Raw genomic sequence first — 23,723 nt, 5'->3', positions numbered from 1 at the left:
TTACAACAAAACTAGTCATTTTCAACTAAACTTTTTTTTAAATAATTAAATATGGTAGGTAATAGGGCAATTTTCAACCTTAAAGTGAAGATGTAGAAAAAAATGAAATAGTTATATAATTTTTTTTAATAAAAATAACATTGTTGAGAATAACTTCAAAATTAGTTAATAATAAATTTATTTTAGCAGGAAATTTTAGCGCCATTAGTATTTATAACTACTGTAACTAAACATTAGAAATGCATAATTTCTATCGTTTCAAAAATATAGTTTCAATTACTGTTATTTTTTTTGTTAAAAATAGAAAAATATTTTTAACTGTAACTAAGGTTAGATGAAAAAACTATTTAAAGGATAGAAAATTTTAAATGACAACATGGCCGCCAATAATATTTTTCACTAGTATAACTTGTAAGGTTGGTCAAAGCAAAGCTATAAGGGAAAGAAAATATAATATAAAAGTATAGATCATCTAAAAGAAAAAATAATTGTAAGTTTTTTTCTTTGTTTGCCATTTTTTTTAATCAAACATGAACTGAATAATTAAATAATAATTAATTAATGTACTTAATGTTAAATAAAATGAACTTCCACAATTGATGTAGGAAGGTAAATTAGGTTATTTTAGGTAATTTGGGATTATAGAATATTTATTGTTTTAGGATTTTCTATTTTAGTTTGAGTTAATTATAGTATGTATCTTAATCTTTTATTTCCATTATAATTGTGATTTAGCTTTTCTTTTTAGGTTAACTTAGGGAAGTGGGTTTCCTCTATTATAAATAGAGAGGCCTTGTCATTATTTTTAAAGTTCAGATTCAATTATTCAATAAAGCTCCCCTTTTATAATTCCCTTTGGGATTATCTATCAAAATTTATCTTGTAGAATCGTTTGGATTAGAGCGTCATTTAATCTCGCTTATGCGTTATTAAAAATCTCATAGAGTTGTCTTGGTTAGAACGATATCTAATCACGCTTCGATTAGAGCGTAAACTAATCGCGTTGGCTTGGTCCAATACTAAAACGATATCTAGTGTTTTCTATCCAATCAATCCCGCTTCCGCTACATCTCGCCCCATCAACAATGCACACATAATTTCCATCATCCAAAAAATATATATATATATGAAAGTGCCTAACACTTGACCATGAAGTAATTTGCAATAAGTTATTTATAAAATAATTATTAAAGGATTAATTTTTTTTTTCTAAAGGTTTTACTAGGTGCAACAATAGATATTGAATTACCTTAGTTAACTTAAAGATACCATTGATTGATTACAACATAGATATAATGTACGATATCTTACAATTAAATATCAATCAACTTTAAAATAGCATTATAGTTCAAGAAAATTCTATAATATTTATGATCTCATTCAATCTTATAAACAAACTTGAAACCTACGTTAATGTTTAAGTCTCAATTGTATTAATCATTATTATTGAATCAATTTAAAGATTGATTGTAGAAGTAATTGATTTTTTTTTTTTTATAGTTAAGCATTTAAATAAATGATGTCTATGATTGATCATAATTATTGTTGAATCAATTTGGAGACCGGCTAATTTTCAAATTAATGTAATTATCTAGTGACAATTTTAATGAATAGAGTTTAAAAGTTTTCATAATTGTATTATACTCTTAATTATAGAACATGGAACTTATGCTTCATACTTGACATTCACTGCATATATTAAAAAAATTAGATTATTAGCAGCGGCGGATTTAGAAAAATAATTTACTGGGGGCTAAATTAAATAACGACAGAACATAAAAATTGAAAACTTAAATATATAAACTTGAATATAACCTTTTTGATTTAACGAAATCTCTAATTAAAATGTGGCACTCACGATCTAATAATTAGGAATTATAAATATTTTGAGATGTGGACTTTGATTTTAAGTCAAAGTATAACTTTTATAATTAATAAAATAATAATTGAAATTTAAAGAATGTGGCTAACTAATAATTTGACAGAGGTTATTTAGAAATATGATAATTTTTCTTTATTAAATAGAGGTATTTTCTTTTTCCAGTGGGGGCTTGAGCCCCCACTTGTCCTACAGTGAATCCGCCACTGATTATTAGTAATTAACATTTAATTATAGTTGAAATACTGTTTATTAAATTAGTCTAATTGTCTAAGAATGGTTGTACAATTAATTTCAATTGTTTTGGTCTGACTTCAATTCAGCTGAAATATTATGAGTTTATCTACATAATGTGATTTTCTGGTGAAGAAAAAGGCTAAGATGCCCAAAAACAGCTTGCTGGGAGAGACGTCTTTGTATATTTTTTGGACATGCGGTGAACCAGTATTGGTTATTTCTCTCCTTAGATAAGGATTTTAGAGTAATTTAGCCTTGTTTTGTTGAGGCTTTTGGGTTGCCTTAAGTTAGATAGCTGCCCATTTAAAGGCAGTTTGTGCTAGCAATGTGTCCTCAACTCTAATTCGCCTATTTTGAATGAATCAATTGGGTTGAAGAGCATATGATTTCACTAGAGATTGTACTAGTGGCTTTGTTTGAGGTCCCCTTTCCTCAATTCTGACTTTTGCGACTTGCTATGAGATATTTTATAGACATCCTAAGTGAGGACTATACTGTAATGGTGTGGTCTGGTGGCATTGGCATGGCTGTCATTGTCTTGTCGTCCATATAGACACATGGGAACTTGGACATTTTGTAGTTTCAATGGTTGAGGCTGGTTGTTTGAGATCTCTTCTCATTCCATCCTCCCTTCTCAACTTCATCTTCATCCTTTACCATAATCTTGAGTCACATTCCCCACGTGTTATGCTGTCAATACCTGTGGTTTATATTTTACAACCAACATCAACATATAATAAGAACTCTTGCAATAATTTATTAATATTTTGAAACATAACTATGAATTATTAAGGCTAATATAGCTTCATAGTGTATAAGTCAAATATATTTTCATCTTTTTTTATCTTATTAATTTTTCATTTAAATTTTAAAATATATGTTAAAGATGTTCTATCAATCAATTTAGGCTAGATAGTAACCAAGCAATCTAGTAGTCATATAATAGGTATTATATATAATTGTTCAATTATAACAAATTTCATATTTGCATTAATATGATAATAAGTTTCGTTTTGCAATTAATCGAATCATATGGTAATAATTTTCAATAGTTATCAGTATGAAATAACTAACACATGATAAATTAATTAATTGATTTTTTTTTTAATTTGAATATCTTGTATATCTCTAGTAACTGTTTGGTCCACTTGATTATTGTAATGCCACCTAACTAAAGTTTTTATTGAAATGATATTTTTACCCTAACCCATGTTCTCCATTCTCTCTAACAAATCTCTCGGTTAGCCACTGATATTAAGCAAGGGATGAATTCATCTACTCTTCTTTTGTATTATCTGTATCCTCAAAGCTTTTAACTCTATTTTAGGGCCATCTTCTTGATTCTTTCGAATTAAGCTTTATAGAATTTGGGGAGATGTTTTTAGATATTTAGTAATTTTTTCCCATCAACTTTAATTTCTTAAGTTTGACTTCAATTATTGTTGGTCTCACTCTTACAAGGCTGGTTTGCGGCTTTTTCTATCAGGTTGTTCGATGAGAATTATTTGATTAATTGTGGCTTGTAGGTAAAAATTATTATTATTATTTTATTGGATTTTAATTTTAACAATTTATTTTACAGCAAGTGAAAGAGACATTAATTAAGATAGATTCATTTTCTTGTTTAGTATATAGGCTTTTCTATTTTAATTTAACTATATCTTAACTTTTTTAAGTTGTTATGCAGGAAATCAAGAGCCTAGGAAGAAAAAATTACAACATTCAAAAAATGCTTAATCCACATTGATTCTATCTTTTATCAACATCAAAAATATCATTATAGTAGCTTTTAGTTTATTATATTTTATTCAAATATTTGTCAAGGATTCAAGGATTAATCCACATTGATTTTATCTTTTAGCAATTATTAGAAATGCCCAGAAAATATCATATTTGTAAAGCAGAAACATAGCCAAACTCCTATGAATGTGGAAAATAGACCAAATTTGTCGATGCAAATTGGAATTCATTGTCAAGTCATCGATATTGGTAAAAGTCGTGGTGTATTATTTTTCGTGTAGCTTTTAGGGTAATATTTGAATTTTGTTTAAGCTGCACATGTGTTTGTTGAAATTATTTATAAAAGAATATATGTCCATTGATTTATTGATTACTACACCATTGTAGTAGAGTCGTGTAGCTTCTGGTGTATTAGTTGTATTTTGTTTAAGGGAAATTATCATTCGTATACCCTATATTTGCTCTGTTATCAAAAATACTACAACACTTTGAGGGTGTATCAATCGTCCACCCTTAGTTAACAAAATGTATCAGCCGACCACCAAACCGTTAGTTGCTGTTTGAAAGTTAACGGAAGTACAGTGAATTGACGATTTTACCCTTGAAAATTATCACTTGTATACCCTTAAATTCTCTTTTTATCACTTGTATACCCTTAAATTATCACTTGTATCATATGAAAAGACTAAATTACCCTTCTGATGTCATCATACTTAAACGGCAACTAACGGTTTGGTGGTCGGCTGATACATTTTGTCAACTTAGGGTGGACGATTGATACACCCTCAAAGTGTTGTAGTATTTTTGATAATGGAGTAAACTAAGGGTATACAAATGATAATTTCCCTTTGTTTAAACTGCACATGCACTTGTTGAAATTATTTATAAAAGAATATTTGTCCATTATTCATTGATTACTAAGTCATTATCGTATGGTCGTGTATCTTTTGGTGTATTTTGTCTAAGCTGCACATGTGTTTGTTGAAATTATTTATAAAAGAATATCTGTTCATTGATTCATTGATTATTAGGTCGTAGCTTTTGGTGTATTTTGTCTAAGTTGCACATGTGTTTGTTGAAAGTGTTTATAAAAGAATATTTGTCCATTGATTCATTGATTATTAAGTCGTAGCTTTTGATATATTATTCGTATTTTTTTTTAAGCTGCACATGTATTTGTCGAAATTATTAATAAAAGAATATTTCTCCATTGATTCATTGATTTTTTCCCCTAGAGGCAATTAATAAAATCAGTTTCAACCATACATTTTTCTATTAATTCATTGATTTTTTTTTATAGAGGTTATTAATAAAATGATCATTTTAACTATGAAGTAGAATAAAATGAATTTCAACAATCATCTTCTTGGAAATGCTAAAAAATATTGATGTCTTATAGAACTACAGTTGTTTCAACTGTATTCAGTAGTCATAAAGAAATTGTTTTCCTTGTAGTGTCTATATACAAAGAAATTCAACCTTTAACAAACTAACGAGAATAATAAAAAAGCATAAGTAATCATATCATTACAAAGGCAGAACCTTATTTTGGATTACATTACATTGCGTGACAGTAAACATAATTAATTAAACTTTTAACAGTTACCAAGTACTATTTTTTTTCTTCATAAAAGTCAAACAAGAAAAAAATCATACGGAACTTTCAATTATTCATTTTATTTAATATATATACATATATGAATATCGAAGTTATCTTAATTATTTGAAATTATGGCTTAAAGGCATTGACCACTAAAATATGAAAAAAGAAATTTTAAAAGAAACATTATGATAACGAGCTTCAAGGTCTCATGCAACATTGAACACAGAGAAGACTTTGAAAGAAATAAAAATATGATACAGACGTCCACTGGGCCGGCGGCTTAGAGTACAATGCATTACCATGAGACGCATTCATACAGTGTGATTCGTGACACTGCACGTTTTATGAAGCCCAACTATTCTCAGTTAAGCCCAGCTTCGGTACATTGGATTGAATATTTCATCTAATTATTACTATTCTTGTTATTAGGTGAGAACTTGGACGAAAATTACCAAAGTTGGCATTCCTCAACAAAACTAATAAAACCAAATTAAAGATCTAGAAAAATGCAAACGAATAGAAACATGTTACCAACGCACAGATTGTGTTGAGATGAGAGAATTTGATCCAATTGTTGCTTGGCAAAAGATTGCAATATTGGTTGTAAAGCATGAACTACCACTTAATTCTAAGGAGTATGATACATTTAGGGATTTGATGTCTTATACCAACATGTTATTGAAGATGGTGAGTAAGAACACTTTAAAGAGTGAGATCCTTAAATTGTATCAAGCTGAAAAGGCAAAAAGAATGGTTTTGTTGGAGAATAATAATAGTAGGGTGACAATTACTATAGACATGTGGACTTCTAGTAATCGAAAGAAGGGGTATATGATTATTACAAGGCATTTTGTGGACAAATGCTGGCATTTACAAAGTTGAATTTTAAGTTACTTTTCTTGTTATTTGATGTTATAAATATTTATTTACTTTTACTTCAATTTAATTAATTCTTAAATTTAGTTTTTGGGTAATAAATAGGTTCATATATTTGCCAGCTCCACATACCGTTGAATTTCTTTCTCAAGCATTTTTTAAGTGTCCAATGTATTGGAGTGTGGATAGAAGGATATCAGTTGTTACTTTAGATAATTGTTCGACCAATGATGTTATGGTTGATAGGTTGATGGAATTGAGTCTAGTTGATTCTATGTTAGTGGGTGGAAATTATTTTCATATGAGGTGTGTGACTCATATTATAAGCCTAGTTGTGAAGGATGGGATGAAAATGATTGAGGAGTGGATTAAAAAGATTTGGGAAAATGTGGCTTGTTGGATGGGCACACAAAAGACCGTATAAAATTTTGAAATGGTTGCATGTCAATTGCAAGTCAAGTGTGAGAAAAAGTTGGTGCTTGATTGTGTAACTAGATTGAATTCTACATATGTTATGCTTGATGTTGCTGTGAAATATAAAAATATCTTTTCTAGATTGTAGTAACGCAGCAAACACTACACTTCTTTACCAGTGGATAATGAATGAGAGATGGCTGAAAAAATGTTGGAACATTTGCTATCGTTTTACTCGATTGCATAGCTATTTTTAGGTACACAATATCCCATATCTAATCTTTTTTCCCCAATGATATGTGAAATGAGTATTAACATGAATCAATGGGAACTTTCTCATATACTTGTGGTTAGACAATTTTCTGGTCAAATGATTGTGAAATTTGATAAATATTAGACCTAAATACATGGGATTTTGGTGATGGCTATTATCCTTAACCTGAGGCTTAAGATGCAATTGGTTAATTATTATTTTTCATAACTTTATGGTGAAGATGCTGCAAATGAGATTCAAAGAGTAAGCAATCTAAGTAACGATTTGGTTAAATTTTATTAAGTTAATAATGAAAATGTGAGTGATACGATTATTGGTGAGTCTTCTTCAAGCGATGTTCATTTTAATTTTAGTACGGGTACTGGTGGTAAATTTTTTTATATATGTAAGTTTGAGGCATTTCTAAGCCAAAATAATGAGATCATGGTATCGAAGTCTGATCTTGAGAGGTATTTAGAAGAGCCTTTAGTCAAATCCACTTCGGACTTTCATATTTTGAATTGGTGGATGGTAAACCAAGACAAATATCTTGTCTTGGCTCAGACGGCCAAGGATATCTTAGTCGTTCCTGTGACAATTGTTGCCTCTAAATCTGCATGCATTTAGTAGAGAGGTAAAGTCTTGACTTTACATCGGAGCGGACTTCATCCTACGATATTGGAGGTGCTTATGTGCACTCAATATTAGCTATGGTCGAGCTCTAACTGTATGAATACAAATAATGTAGAAACTATTTAAATAATTAGTTTGATAATAATTTTATATACTTAAATTATTCTCACACTTTCTTTTTTTCTTTTTCCTTTTTTTTTATAGGTAGAATTCTTGAAACTGAAATTGTGTGTTTTTATTTGTATAAGAAATTATTTTTGTTTGTCTTTATTTTATTATTTATATAATTATATGGTTGAGACCTTAGAGTAATTTTTATATTTATAGTACTTCAAACCAATTCTAAAACTTTTAAATTTCAATATATATGGGGAGGTTATGTCCTTTTTATTTAAATTTAAATAACTTAAATTTAAAAAAAAATTAAAAAATTATGGTAGGGTTTAGACAAAGCTCGACCCGTTTTATCCTTTTTATTTAAATTTAAATAACTTAAATATAAAAAAATTAAAAATTATGGTAGGGTTTAGACAAAGCCCGACTCGACCTGACCTGAAACAGGTCGGGCATTTTATTTCAGTGACTGGGTCAAGCTCGGGTTGGGTCATACCCCATCCGCCCCGGCCCATTGCCACCCTTAAGTCCACCCTTATAATTGGTGTATGTGACAATTTTATAGATATACGTACATACATACATACATATGTATGTATGTATGTATGCACATTCTTAATTGTATATCTAAACATATGATAATTTTGACAATTTTATTAAATCTTGAAAGAAAGATGATATTTTTGAAAATTTCTTTTTTTAATCTAATAATAATAATTTTTTTTACAAGATACATAATCTAACCCACTAGATGCATATTTTAATAATTAATTATCTCAATCTTGTAAATTATCAGTTTTCGGACAAATTATATTCAGTGGCATGCAAATTGCAAATCCTAAATCTATCATATTTGGTTACAGAATGCGAATCTTAAATTCATCTCACTTTCTTAAGACAATACAAGGAAGATATCACATTTTCTTGTTTATATAAGGCGTAACTAATAGTGCATATAAGCAATATCAAAGAATACTATTTCTTCAGCAATCAATGAGGTATAAGATAAATTAAGTTTCTAAATAATAAAAGTTTTGTCTAATCTATCTGACTCTTACGTTTCCGCTTTGTCAAAGTCATAATAAAGCTGATCTTGATCAGATGATTTGTCATCAGGCAGCTGTAAGAAATTTGAGAAGATCTTGATTCTTGTAGTTCTAACAGATTAAAATTTATTGGAGACAAACCGAACCCATTACATGATCAGATGCTTCTAATTATTCCTAGAGCTGGCATAAGAAGATACGAATCTGATCGTACATTACATAATATGAAATGCAAGCATAGCTAGCTAAAGATTACTGCTTGAGAACAAAAGAACCCAAGCGTTTGATCATTTTCCTAGCATTCTCAGTCTCATATTTCAATATATGAAATGCATGATCCTCACCCTCTACTTGAACAAGCTCCACTTCTCCTTCCCACCCACTTTCCTTGACAGCATTATAGTACAAAATCCCTCTATCCCTCAAAACATCCAATTCAGCAACACTCACCAGCAGCCGACGGCACCCAAGTTGAGCCAAGGTCGGCGCTTCCGGGCTAACAACGTTGATCATCGGATTATCAGCCCCGCCAGCCACATTAGGGCATAAAAACTTCCAAACAAGGCTGGGCAAAAGCTTCTCAAAATCTCTTGTATCCTCTGATCCCACAGGCTTCGAGCCCCAGAAGTACGGGTGAGTTAAAAAAGCCCCTAAAATTTTAACACCACCGGCCAACTTCTCTCTGCCTGCTCGCATGACCACATGATGAGCAATGTTAGCTCCTGCACTATCGCCAGCTACAAAAACTCGATCAAAATCCCCAAACCTCGCTAGCCATGGCTCCTTGTTATCAAAGCCGCCATTGTTGACAGAGTGTGAAGCAACCCATTGGAGGGCAGACCAGGAATCTTCGTAAGCGATGGGGAGAGGGTGTTCAGGGGCTAGCCTGTACTCAATCGATATTGCAACAACTTTGGCTTCAGAAACCAGGGCATTCATCAGCTTTGTTTCGACTAAAGAGAAGGCGGACTCAAAGCAGAAGCCGCCACCGTGTGTGTAAAACAAGATTGGGAGTTTTTGGGTGCTGATGGGTTGTGCGAGTTTCGGGAGATAGACTCTAGCCGAGATTTTGGGGTTCTCGGAAATGGTGATGTCTTTGGATGAGACTCCGGTTTCTGGATCCTCATCAGGCGACGGCAGCACCATTGGAGAGCCGCTGAGTCGCTCAACGGAGCCGTCTTTGTAGACTCGGAGGAGTGGGAGCAGCTCTGATGCTACTTCGGCCATGGAATTAACTCTTGTCCTCAAGTGACTCAAGAGAAAAAAAAAATGCGATTTGAGAAGTATGCCAGAAACTACACCCCTATTGCTCTTATAAAACAACGCATGCGCAGCCAAACCTGATAGTTTTTTTAGTTGAATTTTGATCTCATAGACATGATTCACGTCATTCGTGTTGCAAATAGCACAAAATTTAATAAAGAAGTTACAAAAGACACCAAAAAAAAAATTTATAATTATTTTTTTGGATAAAAGTCCATTTAGTCTCTATATTTTAAGATTAGTGTCCGTTTAATCCCTATATTTTTAAAAATACCTCAAAACACCCTCGGCATCACCTCCGTTACTGTTAATTCTAGATTTATGAGGGTAAAATTGTATTTTTCTTGGTCAGATTTAAAATTTTAAAAAATTATTACGATAACCTAGATCCATAATTGCAAAAACGTATTTTAACCCTAATATTCTTTAAAACCCTCGCTTTAAGAACTTAAGTAACTTGCTTTTTTAAAACTCATAACAATTTTCTTGCTATAAAATTTTTTCTATCGGAAACGTTGTCTTGCAGTAGATGTCAAAACCGACAACGAAGGAAATTGGCCTATTCTAGTACGTCTCACGTTGGTCTCGTTTATTTATTTATTTTTTTAATCTTCCATGTGTTCAGTGAAAAGAAATTATTTTTCTTTTCACTTGAATGGGTATTTATTCCCAAGACTAAAATTTCATATGAAGTAGACTAAAAGTTGAACGATTTTTGTTTTGCAGTAGACTAAAAGTTGAACGGGTTTTATTTTCTTCCTTTTTTTTTAACCCTTTCATGGTTGTTTCGTAGCTTAATATTGGTAATGGAATGGATTTGTAATTGAAAAGAAATTATTTTAACTTCACTTGATTGAGGTTTTTTTTTGTAAAAAAAAATCATAATCATATAAAGTTCTATAATGTCGATTTTGTATTTTATGAATTCGTATGTAATAGTTTTAAGTTTCTGATAATTTTTTGTTCATCTTTATGTTGGCAGATTCAAATGAGTCAAATCAGCATTTCAGTTCGATTTTTAGGCAAAGATGTGGAGGATGCTTATGATCCTGATTGCTTGAGTCTTGTATCCTTCATCAACGATGTCTTGAATAATGTCTTTGGAAGGCACAGGCATTCTGATGAGAGCTTTAAGCTTACTGGCATTGTCCCATGGAATTAACTCTTGTCCTCAAGTGACTCAAGAGAAAAAAAAATGCGATTTGAGAAGTATGCCAGAAACTACACCCCTATTGCTCTTATAAAACAATGCATGCGCAGCCAAACCTGATAATTTTTTTAGTTGAATTTTGATCTCATAGACATGATTCACGTCATTCGTGTTGAAAATAGCACAAAATTTAATAAAGAAGTTACAAAAGACACCAAAAAAAAAAATTTATAATTATTTTTTTTTCTTTTTAATAATAATGTGTTATTTTATACACATCAATATCACGTAACACAAAACATAAAATAACACACAATGAAGATAACATAAAATAACACACAATGAAGATGTGACGTACATACCATAAATAAATGAAAGATTCAATAATGAACCTATTGGTGTCATACATACAACAAATAAATGAAAGATTCAATAATGAACCTATTGGTGTCACAAAACTCAATATATTTTTTCTCTCAAATAAATGAGCGGAAATAAATATTTCCTTCACTCATTTGCATTGAGCAGAAATCCCTCTTTTCTATGAGGATAACATCATTTTTTTTTTTTGAACTCTCAAATAAGGTGCTTCATCGACTTTTAATCGATTTCTATGTTGAAACGTCAGATTTTTTGTGAGTTTTTTTAAATTGGTTGAAAAAGAAAAGTGAGCCACATGCATTATTTTTGTTTTTTAAAATCAGCACCAAATTACAAGACTTTTGCCAAGACTTTTGTCAACTACTTTAAGATTTTTTTGCAGTGAAGCTCAACTATAAATAGAGCTTTATTCAGAGAGCAAATTGCATTCCGAAAACTTGAGAGCATCTCAAAATTGTTAAGCTTATAAATTTCTAAGTTTTTGAGAGAAGTGAGAGAAGTGTGTCCGGAAAATTTATCTTTCCTGCAGAGTGTAAGAGTACTGAGTATATTTGGGTTTCTAGGAAGTGAGATTCGTTACTCAAATATTTATACTCTATTAATTGTTAAATAAATAATTATTCTTTCTTGCCTCTATAGATGTAGGTTTAATTACCGAACCACGTTAAATAATTATATCTTTTATTTTTCTGTAATTATTTAGTGCGCTTAATTCTGCATTCCGCGCACAATATTCTAGTCATATGTTTGATTGTAAATGTAATAACAGATAGTGTTAAAAATAATAATAATAAAAGTTCTATTTTTTAAGTGCGGGTACCCAGTTGAATTTGTTGTATTCCACCTTTCATTCAAAGATGTATCGCGATTCCGCAATCCGGGAGCATTATTGAACGACCACTTGACCAGAGCTTGAGAGCCTATTATTAGTTTATTTTATATTATCTCATCTTTATTGGGAAGTCAGTTCGCCTAATTTTTTTTTCCTTTAAAAAATATTAAAAGTCTGATATTTTTCTTTTTTGTAATATTTAAAAGCTGATATTTTCAAAACATTCAGAAAAATAATAATTAAAAAGCTAAAGAGACACGGCAAATGAATAAAAAAGCTCGTTTATTCACTCTACTTAACTTGTTTTGCCCGTCTGGGAGGCAAAATTGCCTAAATTTGTCTTTACAAATGTCTCTAGTAACCACGCACTCCACCTCTATAAAATATAAATAAAATAAATAGGCCTATCTTTACGGATAATTGAAAAAAAAAAGTTAGTATATTGAATTGTTAAAATATTTAAAAAATGGTTAATATTATAAATAAATATTATCTAATAACATGATTGAATGATTTCAAATAATATTATTTATTATTGAATTTAAAAAATAAAAAAACAATTATAAGCTTTCCACAGGCCTTCCTCTTTTTAAAAAGAAGAGGAAGAAAAAAACAAAAAAGAAAAACTATCATCAATATGCAACAATTGATCGCATCGACTCGCTAATAAAAGTACAAGTAGTGCGTGCTCTAGCCGGCTAAAGGCATCTTTTATGGAATTGAGTTCTCTTAGTATCCCGTTTGAGATTGAAGTGCTGTAATTTTTAAATTATAATTATTATAAAAAAAAAATTGTAACTATAAAATAAAAATTAATAATATATAGTAAATATAAATTTTACATAATAATTTTCATAAAATTATTAAACATATAATAAATTTTTTATTACAAATTACAGCAGTTAGTATTTATCAAACATTTTAATACTATAATTTTTAAATTATAATTATCTGACTGCAATATACCAAACACACCTTAATTCTTTGGCCGGCTCAGAGTACAAGTGTAGTCATTGCTAGTTTGCCACTTTTCACCATAAACTATCACAGAGCAAGTCATGCTCATATGTGCTCGACTCCCCAAGTAAGGGAATATCTCAAGCAAGGAACGAGGCTTCAGCATCTTCAAACCCAAAAGAATTCTGGGCATGCGACAACTCTACTTCAAATGTTCAAGCTGTCAAACTCAAACACACCATAAAGTAGTTGTTGACGACCAAGCAGATCGACCCGATGAGGATGGACGTTAATTTCACACATTAAAGACTATTCTTTTGCTGTACACATGATCTTTGAGTTTAATGAATAGCGGCTAAGCAGCCAACACAAACTTTGGGCAATTACATTTGTACAGTATTATTTATGCAATGAATTAAAAAGTAAGCCGTTTTCAGAAAATTAATGAATAGATAGTACAATCTCAAGGGACGATACTATACAATGCGGACAGTAGAGACTTGACCGCACGGCACAGACAGTAAATACTATATTATGTGTTACTACAATAACTATTAATGGCGGTTTGGGGAACCAATTAAGCAAGAGACTTGACATCTATTGGACCAAGCCCCTGGATTAGTTGTTGAGAAAACTGGACAAGGTTTGGAACATAATCTTGGCAATCTCAGTCTTCGGATTAAAAAAATGAAAAGCGTGATCCTCTCCCTTGACTTCAAACAGCTCCGCTTCTCCTTGAAACCCACTTTCCTTGACTGCATTAAAATACCAAATTCCTCTATCTCTCAGCTGATCCTTCTCAGCAACACAAACCAGAAGCCTTGAACAACCAAGCTTAGCCAGATTCGGCTTGCCTTCACCAACAGGATTGACCATTGGATTATCAATACCTCCAGGCGCTGTCGGATACACAAATTCCCAACTTAAATGTAAAAAATTATTCTCACGATTATCACCAACAGGCTCTGAACCAATTGGATTTGATCCCCAGAAGTAAGGATGCCCAAGAAATGCTCCCAAGATCTTAACACCAGTACTCTCCTTCAATGAAGACTCGTGATTATCATGATCACCTTCACCCGCTCGCATAGCTATATTGTGAACTATATTGCCTCCTGCGCTGTCACCGCCAATAAAGACTCTCTCAAAATCGCCGTGGTTCAATAACCAGGCCTCTTTGTTGTTACTGGAGTAGTTTTCATGATCATCGATTTTGTTACGATGAGTTGCAACCCATTGAAGAGCAGCCCAGCAGTCTTCATATGCTGCAGGAAGAGGGTGCTCTGGGGCTAGCCTGTATTCTACAGAGACTGCGAGTACTCGAGCTTCAGAGACTAAGATGTTGAGGTATCTGTGGTTAAGAAATGAGAAGGCGGATTCGATGCAAAAGCCACCGCCGTGAAAGTAGACAAAGATTGGGAGTTTTTGATGATGATCAGTGAGTTTTGGGAGGTAGAGGCGGGCTGATAATGATATGGCGGGGTTTTGGGAGATATTGGTTATGTCTTTTGATGAGACTCCAGTCGTCGGATCAGCATCAGGTGATGATGGAGGGACATAAGGTGAGCCTAAAAGACGCTCTACCGAACCATCTTTGTAGACTCTGACTAATGGGAGAAGCTCTTTCTCTACTTCTTTGTTTGTGGTTGTGGATGCCATTGAAGATTGATAAGGGAGGGAGCCGAATGTCAAGTGGTGAGATGAGATTACATACAGGGTCGTCAGACAAGTAAAAGGGTTGTTCGAATTAATTAATCCGAAGACAGCAGCTCAATAATTTTGTTTGTGATTTATTTATTAGAATAAGTTGTAAGTCGTGTCGCTAGACGCAAATGTGACATCGAAAAAAGCTTGATTGGTTTTACCAGCGTGAAGATTAAAGAACTATTTTTAATTATCAAGAATTGATTTTGTTTGAGGACTAGGTCTGCAAAGATCGGCTTTCGTGCATGACAGGCTCTACCCCAATAATAGGTTACATGTATTAATTAAACGAATTTCCTATCGTATATGCATACATGAATTGAACTCTATACTAAAATATGAATCTCTTTTAAGAATTTAACTATTCATCTCTTGTTTTCACCATACAAAACCACCGACTAAGCTATCCATTAGGAGTGTATTATATAATTGGAGTGGATTAGAGGCAGTTTTAATATTGTCAAAAGTTTATTCTCTGTTACCGAACAAAATGGTTAGTTATCAAAGAAGCCTACTATTGCACAAGCAAAAGATACATCTCAACGAATTCAATTTCAGTGAATAGTCATAAAATACATTTCGAGACATACAACCATCACAATCCATGAAAATCAATAATGTTTTGTGAAGGTTATATTTCAAGCAGTACCTACAACAATTAACTTGAAGAAGCAACTTACAGTCTACAACCAACATAACTCTGGCATCAGGAAATGATTATGAGCCACACTACAATCAACCAATTAGGAGCTTCACTTGACTTGATATCAGTGAAAAGATCTACTATTTTCTGTACATCATAACTAGTTAGCGATCAAGAATCAATGACTGGCCATCTACAGCCGCGAATTATGTGGGTTAGGTTTGGTGAGAGCTTTTGCAAAGTAATTGTGGATCTCTGGAATGATACGCTGGATCAGATTAGAATGCCTGCAAGTTTTCAACAAGCAGATGGTTTCAGCAAATGATTGTAAGATGTTTATAGCAGCAGGAAAGTTCACGTGGACACAAAAATCTACTCCCATTTTCTACAGGAAAATAACTATTGCAGAATTTGAACAAAGAAAAACAAAAGAAGATGGCAGGAGAGACAACCAATATCAACTTTAAATCCTGAAGCAAACTTTCCATTAACAAATATGATTTGCAAAGAGCACATGGTCACTTTGGCAATCATATATTTTGCTGCTTTATATCGCTCATTTCAATCATTCAAGCTATTCCTCTCTTATCTTTTCCCCAGAGCTTAAAAACCTTAACAAGACAAAATCCCATGTGAAGGATTAAGACAATTAATTTTATGTTGCTATACTTCTATGTGACATCAGTAAAAGGAATTATAAGCAACTGAGATTATGCATACAGGCCACATATATAGACCTCAAAATGCAACATCAATATCTTCTACCTGTAAAAGGTAATCACTGTCAAGCATACAAGTGATCCTAAGAGATTGGTCATTAAATAGTGAACATACTTAGCATTCTACAAAAACCCCTTTTCCTCGGTAAGACAAAATAATAAAATAAAATAATTGCCATGGCACAATGCATTGAAGAGAATAACTATCTTAAAACCGTCCAGCTCACTAAAGTTCCAAGTTAACAGAGTCAAAGAAGAAAGATGAGGAACATAGCAGGATAGTGGGATCACATACCCGGGCCTAGTACTCAATTTATCAAAGTGCTCCATGATATACAAGATGCATGTGTGCCTCAATGATATAGCATGAAAAGCTTCTGAAAGTTCGTACATGCTAGAAACATTTTCCAAAGATATATCCTACAACGAAAACAGAATATTTGATTAGAAAACTACTTTCAATTTACAAGCAGCATTGAGGGATTAAAAATTTATAAAAAAAAAAAAGGCCTTATAAGCTCACCTGTGCAATGGTATATTCACAGAGTCGCTTAAGTCCCTCCAAGAGATACTGATCAGCCGCTCTAAGGAGATCTTGTGCAATATCCAATGTAACATCAACAGATCCAGTGTAGATAAATCTGCAGCAGAATAAACCAGTAATCCCAGATGTTCAAGGGAAAGCAATTATAAAGAGCTCAAGTTAAAGGCACAGAATTCATCAAACCTCATCATCAACTCAAACACTTCCCATCTAATGTTTGGAATTTCAATGTCCCTAGCATCCTTTTCCTACAATAAAATCCACCGTAAGTTAGTCACAATATGCATGTCTTAAAAGCAGCTATACTTTCAATGCATATCTTAAAAGCATCTATGCTTTCGAGTGCTTCAATTTGTATTGAAAGATAAGAGCACCAGATGATTATGCTTTTGAGTAACCAGAAAATGAATCTGCAATCAATGTTTTATTTTTTAAAAAAAAAAACAGATAAGTTTGAGCTTAAATTTCGTATAATCCAAAGAAATGTTATACTTCAGCCACAAAGTCAAAGATTTTGACAGTGCAGCACTCCCATAGCCAAATTTTTTTAAACTCTAGTACAACAGCCCCACCCTACACACGCAAATACAGAAGATAAGATGATTGAAGAGTGGGGGTTGGGGACCAAGATAGTAGACATAGACACTCACCCGGTAACCACCATCAAACATTGCACGGAATGCATCTGAAGATGCAAGTAGACAAATTCGGTGGGCATAGAAACGTCTTCCTGCAGTAAAGGAGGCAATTTTATAATTCAAAAAGAGAACTTGTGCTAACGAAACGTCTATGGAAAAAAATGATTTAGGAAGTCATTCCAACATATGCAGCAGAATTAAGCAAGAACTCATGTTATTAAGAAAGTAAATTTAAACCTTCAACTAGAAAGGTAACGTCTGACAACGTAGCATTGTTTACAAACTGGTCCCCTAAATAGACCTGCACCAAGCACTGACTGTCATCATAGGCACCAAACTCTCAGCAATTATAAACATTGAAAGATAATCTAATTTGATTGTTTCTAACGCAGTTTCATTCTAAGAATTTTTCTTTGTATCCAGTTGAGCTTTGGTTATTTCTTTAATAGGTTTGATAGAAGATAATGAGATTACTAGCTTTGACTCAGTTGCCATTGTAAAAAGCTTTTAAATGATTCCTGTGTTTTCTTTTCTTGAATCATTTGAGTTCCTCAACATACATAAAGCCTAATAAATAACAAATAGAAGTTGCCCCACATCAGAGAACTCTTCACTTCTATTTTACATTTTCATCATAAGACAAGGTATGTAAAAAACCATTCTTAAACCTCACCTGAGGGGTTGGAGATGGGGGAGCTGCATCAACAGAAGAAAGAGTTGTTGCTTTGTTTGCCAACTTGAACAAAGCCACAGCACCATCAAGTTGCTGCTTTGGGTTTGTTGAACCCAGAAGCCCAAGAAGTAACTCCAATCCTGCATGAAATTGAATAGTTATAGCACCATTCACACCAATATGAACATCTCAACCGTGACTTTGCACCAGCTAAATCAGAACAAATGCATGGCAACATGAACCTAGAATTACCAAAAAGTATATCTGGTAATGCAACATACCACCACCATCGATAAATATAGTTCTCTGATCGTCAGGGGAACACAGATGAGCAAGAGCCAAAGCAACACGTCTTTGGACACCCTTCTCTGCTACACGCATCAGATATAACAAATGGTTCAAAACCTGTATCAAGAAAATCATGAGATCACAGAATAAAAATTCAAACATAAAATTAGAAGTAGTCCATGTCGGCTGAATACTTCGAAGATAGGGATCAAAATACTCACCCGTCCATGAATCTTCTCTTCCAATCTTTTCAATGTCTTTGCCACACAATCTTTTGTTGCCTGCAAGTACAATTCTCTATACTGGTGATTGTAGGTCCAAGGTTAAAATGAACTAACAAGAATCTCAGTCTCCGATTCATGAGTATGAACAATGGTAAGCAACCATATAGTCATAAAAGTTAATACAAATTGTAGAAATAACAGCTAATTTGAAAAATTGTTGAGCATACCTGAACAATAAATTCTCCATCCTGAAGCTTCTGCACACCTCCTACCCTAATAAAATCAGCTACATTATCCTATGAGAGAAGAGTCCAACAAAGTATGTTAAAACTTCTTGAAATAAAAACTCAAATTTTTCAGTTCTAATATTCATAAGAATTCAAAAGAATACAATGTACCTCATTATCTGCGAGACCATATAGAGCAAATGCTGCATTATGTTGCAGAGAACCATTTTTTGAATCAAGAAGCTTCAGCAATGGCACTAAACCACCATTATGTGCAATACCAGCCTGGTTGTGCATGTCCTAAATTGGAAAAATACATTTAAGCAAAGAAATTCTATTTTCAAGCTAACTTAATTTTCTGGCACTAGAACAAAAAACTGACAAAAATGTAATATTATTTGCACTTTTTTTTTGGGGGGGGGGGGGGGGGGGGGGGGAAGAGTTTGACAACCAGCACCATGGCATAAACATTTACAAACATGCACGCATAAATATTGAGCATAAAAAGATGACCAGTACAAAAACAAATATGCAAGAGAAAAAAACCTCTGAAGAAGTATTTGGATACCAAAGATGACCATAGCATAACCGCACTATTAAAAACCAATAGAACTTGACAAAAGCTTGAGGGAAACTGTGAATTAATTTCTAGTTCCTACAAGAAAATGAAAGTACATGTAATCTACCATACAAATCATAGCACTATCTACAAAAGAGCAGCACCATCTCAGAAAGCACAAAAGCCAAAACTTCTAGTTGACATTCATTAATTATGATAAAGATAAGGATAGCAGGTAAGACTGAAACCGTGATAACCTGTGCCAACCTCCCCAAGGCAAAGGCTGACATTTCCCTCAGTTGCACATCAGGTGATTGAAGCATTTCAATTAGTGGCCGCACAGCACCCCTCTGTACAATGTGTACCTGCATATATATTAAAATAAATAAAAGGAGAGACAAGTCTGATGGAAAATTGTACAAGGATGAGAAGGCTAAAAGCACATGATGACAACAAGTGAACCAACACCAATACTTCTGCTAAAAGGATAGTCAGAGGAAACAAAATTTATTTTACATTTCCACTTAAAAAATTCATTTTCAATTCATTCCTCATATCTTGCATGGCCAAGCAGAATACCTGGGAGAAGAATAAACTTTATCAAGGAAAAATAAGATAAAGACAATGACAAGTTGTGCCCACCTTGCAATCTGAATCAGTTGCAGCAAACTGTCCAAGTAACAAAGCTGCCTCCCTCTGGCTCTCGGAGCAGCACGAACTGTCATCCAATTAACAAACCCAATGAATTGAGAAAAAAAGAGCTAAGCTGTTCTACTAAGGTTAAAAACCGTAATATCTAAAGCAATAGCAGAAGAAGGGCGAAAACCTCTCCAAAACACCTAAACCAGGCAGAACATCACAAATGTTGTAAAAGAAACAAAATTTATGCATACCTAAGTAGTCCAATGACAGGTTGCAATGCCCCAGCAGCAAGAACTTCTTTCTTTATGTTGGGGGATGAATGTACCAGATTCCCAATTACTCCAACCTGGAATTCATGAAAATTAACTTCATTTGATAGCCAAAGAGAAATAAAAGCATAAAATATTTCACTTGCACAATTTTCAGAAACTAATAGAAAACCCACTCCAATAAAATCCTACCGCTTCATAATGTATAGCAGAATCTTCAGATCGTAGCATAAGAATGAGGGTAGGAAGAGCATTACATTCAACAATCTGCAAAAACATAGTAATTTCATAATTTGTAGATACCAATGCCAGCTTAATAATATGCAGCTTCCAACAAATTGTTTGTTACCTGATTCTTATTTTCATCGTTTTTAAATGCCAAAGTTCGCAGGGCACCAGCAGCTGCTCTTTGCACTTTTGTGTCAGTAAATTCAAGCAACTCAACCAGAGGTGGAATCCCACCTTCCATCCTGCATATCCAGAACAGGATAACAATGAGATAAACATGGCACTAATTGGTAAATGCCTGACTCAAAATAAAAAGTTACAAAAATCATGAGACCTGACACGGGTTTTGATGCTGCTGTTCTCGTGAGCAAGGTTGGTGATAGCATCAGCTGCTCTTCTAATAACACTATTCACGGCACGGGAACAATTACTGTCCATGTGCCTCTTCAGCAAATTCACTAGATGTGACAATGCGCCATTATCAACTATGAGTTGCTGATGCTCTGGCTGTTACCAACAAAATCCATAAAAAATTCGCAGGTTCAGTACTCATACATAATAGAATATCTATTTTACAGTTTTAAATGCTTCAATGCCATTTTATTTGCAAGTATAGCAAGAATTGTTATTAGTCATGCAACAGAAAAAATAACAATAAAATTGACAATGCTATACAACTAAGACTTATTGGAATCAAGAAAAATAAATGCCAGCAAAATAGTGGCTTTCTACTTTCCCTTGAAATTTCAAAAGCAACTTCTTAATGCTAGAACATTGATAAAAAAATCTATTTAGGACATAGTTTCAAGAACAAGGTGATGAATCTTGGATAAAATAATTTCTTGAAAAAAAAGGGAGAGAAAAAAAAATTAAGCATGTCATAAGAATCTCAAAAGAAATCCTGTTCATTTCTTTAGGTGGCGTTTCTAAATTTCTTTTATTAGTCCCATTCAATAACATTGTAAATTCTTTAAATTATAAATCCTTTAAAATCTAAAGTAAAATAATTCAATACAGCCATTCAATCCTAACATAAACTTACAACCATAAAGCACACCACTTTCGACATTATAATAGTTTGTAGTGCTTAACATCTAATCTTCACTTGCCTTCCAAGAATTGTTTACATTTCTTAGTTTCACCAAAAATATATAGCCTTACCAATTATTATAGTAATCGCGACAAAACAACTATCATAGCATGCATACTGTGGGATTTAGTCTAATTATTCTAAAATGAAACCAATAGCAGCTATTTCCAGAAAGAGTAAATTTAGAACAATTCAAAATAATAATAACATGCATGAGTAAAATAATCACTATCAATAAAATGTAGACTCCAAGCCAAGCTTAACTAAGCAAATAGAATAATTGCTAAAACAACCTTTACAGCAAGAAGTCCAAGAGCAAAAGCGCTTCCTTTCTCGACTTCATGCTCAAAAGGCTTCAAATTCCGGTCAGCTTCACTCGTCGGCGGCGCCTGTAGATGCTTCACAAGAGCGGGAACCGCGCCACCTTCGACAATCCAGTTCACAACCTCCTCTGCAACCACAAATACAGACCTTCGCATTAAAAAACCAGTGACAGAGGCGTAAATAACTCGAGATCGAGAGGCAGTTTTGGAAGGTACGGACCGTTCTTGGCGAGCTCGGCGAGGACGTGAGTGGCGCGTTTAGCCGCAGCGCGATCGGCTTCGAGCCAAGAGAAAGTGGTGTTAAGGACGTTAACCTGAGCACTGACCTCGCTCAATAGCGCTTGCCGCGCATCGGATGAAGAAGTTCCAGCAGAAGAAGACGAGATCTCTCGTTGTTGCATCTGCTGCTGCTCGTCTCCGATCACTGTTTCTTCATCTAGTTTCCGCTTTTGCCCCTTCCTCTCGGGGACGCTCGGCCCTTGGCGTCTCTGTGGATCCATCAAATCAGGGACAAAGCACTGAGAGAGAAAGCGAAGCGAAGAGAGGAGTGTGATCAGAAATGAAATTGGGATTTGAAAATGGATGAGGGAGTGAGGGTAGTATAGTCACTTCACAAATTCTTTTTGACCTTTTTCACTTACTTTTGTTGCGTCGGAATTAAAGCTAGGACCAGCCCACGTAATTTCCGATCCGAGATTAAAAATAAAACACTATCGTGCGCTCCCGCCGGGAAGTCTTACAAGCGATGAAGTGGCTAACGTACGCATGCATGGTGAGTAGGTGGAAGCATGGCGCGGGCCCGATAAAATTGTTGGGTCCAACATTTCATCGTTGTGGTCCACGTTTTCCTAGCGGTGGGGCCCATTATTTGTTCGCACGTTGGCTTGGATTTCGATGGTGGAAGGAGCCATCGTTGTGGTCTAGCAAATACAAATCATTTTGTTGTATTTCGTGGTTGATTATGTTATCATGCCATCGTGCTGACAGTTAGAGAATATTTTTTTTTTTTTGGGTAAATATGCCGAATACTATTTGAATGTAAATTATAGTGCGGTTGATATCCGTCATATCGATTACCAACACATGGTGCTTGTTTATTAGAAAAGTACCTTAGATTTCTTTAATAAGATTTATGTTCATGAGTTTGATTATTATTTATATATGGCATTATTATATATATACATTTACATTTCCATACAATGAATGTAACTAAACCATGTATAAAATATAAGTTGATTTTCTAGCTAATTAACCATCACTCAATTTTTCTGAATTTGCTGTATGTTTGAAGGGTTATCCAAGCTGTATTGACTGTGGTTTCTAATTGTTATGATAAAAAAATATATTTTTTAATTCTCATACAGACACACAGTAAAATGTAAAAGGACTTTTGGCTTTCAAATGAAATAATTGTTAAAAAATATATATTTAAGTGATTTATAAGTGACATACAAACGACTTATAAAAAAATTTGTTAAAAATTCAAAAATAACAATTGACTGATATGTCTATAACCAACGAAAAACACAATTTTCCTAAAAAATAATTATTAAATATCACATAAAAATGATCTT

General features: G+C 33.2%; 3 protein-coding genes across 4 annotated transcripts; all 3 read right to left on the bottom strand.

Moving 5' to 3' along the window:
- Positions 1-8,895: 8,895 nt before the first annotated feature.
- LOC102610217 (2-hydroxyisoflavanone dehydratase-like) lies at positions 8,896-10,205 on the bottom strand (the record flags this gene model as incomplete). The annotated part of the gene is made up of 1 exon (XM_025102820.2): positions 8,896-10,205. A coding segment is annotated over one exon (1,158 nt), but the record flags the coding sequence as incomplete, so codon positions are not given.
- A 3,588-nt stretch (positions 10,206-13,793) lies between these two features.
- Positions 13,794-15,285, bottom strand: LOC102617530 (2-hydroxyisoflavanone dehydratase). Its single transcript, XM_006489284.3, has one exon. The coding sequence runs from the start codon at positions 15,035-15,037 to the stop codon at positions 13,997-13,999; it is 1,041 nt and encodes a 346-aa protein (XP_006489347.2). The 5' UTR covers positions 15,038-15,285; the 3' UTR covers positions 13,794-13,996.
- A 330-nt stretch (positions 15,286-15,615) lies between these two features.
- LOC102617812 (ARM REPEAT PROTEIN INTERACTING WITH ABF2) lies at positions 15,616-22,732 on the bottom strand. 2 transcript variants are annotated; one of them, XM_015533674.3, is made up of 19 exons: positions 22,370-22,732; positions 22,120-22,277; positions 21,071-21,243; positions 20,858-20,978; positions 20,701-20,775; positions 20,491-20,585; positions 20,240-20,315; positions 19,846-19,962; positions 19,210-19,338; positions 19,039-19,107; positions 18,809-18,868; positions 18,581-18,704; positions 18,300-18,439; positions 17,864-17,927; positions 17,639-17,718; positions 17,172-17,236; positions 16,968-17,085; positions 16,740-16,864; positions 15,616-16,012 (listed from the first exon to the last, which is right to left on the bottom strand). In XM_015533674.3, the coding sequence occupies exons 1-19, from the start codon at positions 22,647-22,649 to the stop codon at positions 15,919-15,921; spliced, it is 2,163 nt and encodes a 720-aa protein (XP_015389160.1). In that variant the 5' UTR covers positions 22,650-22,732; the 3' UTR covers positions 15,616-15,918. The 2 variants fall into 2 exon arrangements, with proteins under 2 accessions (XP_015389160.1, XP_006489348.1); XM_006489285.4 differs by having other exon boundaries at positions 19,855-19,962; positions 22,370-22,730.
- Between the last annotated feature and the right edge of the window lie 991 nt (positions 22,733-23,723).

This window comes from Citrus sinensis, chromosome 1 (assembly GCF_022201045.2).
Source record: "Citrus sinensis cultivar Valencia sweet orange chromosome 1, DVS_A1.0, whole genome shotgun sequence".
Lineage (NCBI taxonomy): Eukaryota > Viridiplantae > Streptophyta > Magnoliopsida > Sapindales > Rutaceae > Citrus > Citrus sinensis.
The sequence above is the reverse complement of the archived record's forward strand: the minus strand, read 5'-3'. Positions and strand labels throughout refer to the sequence as shown.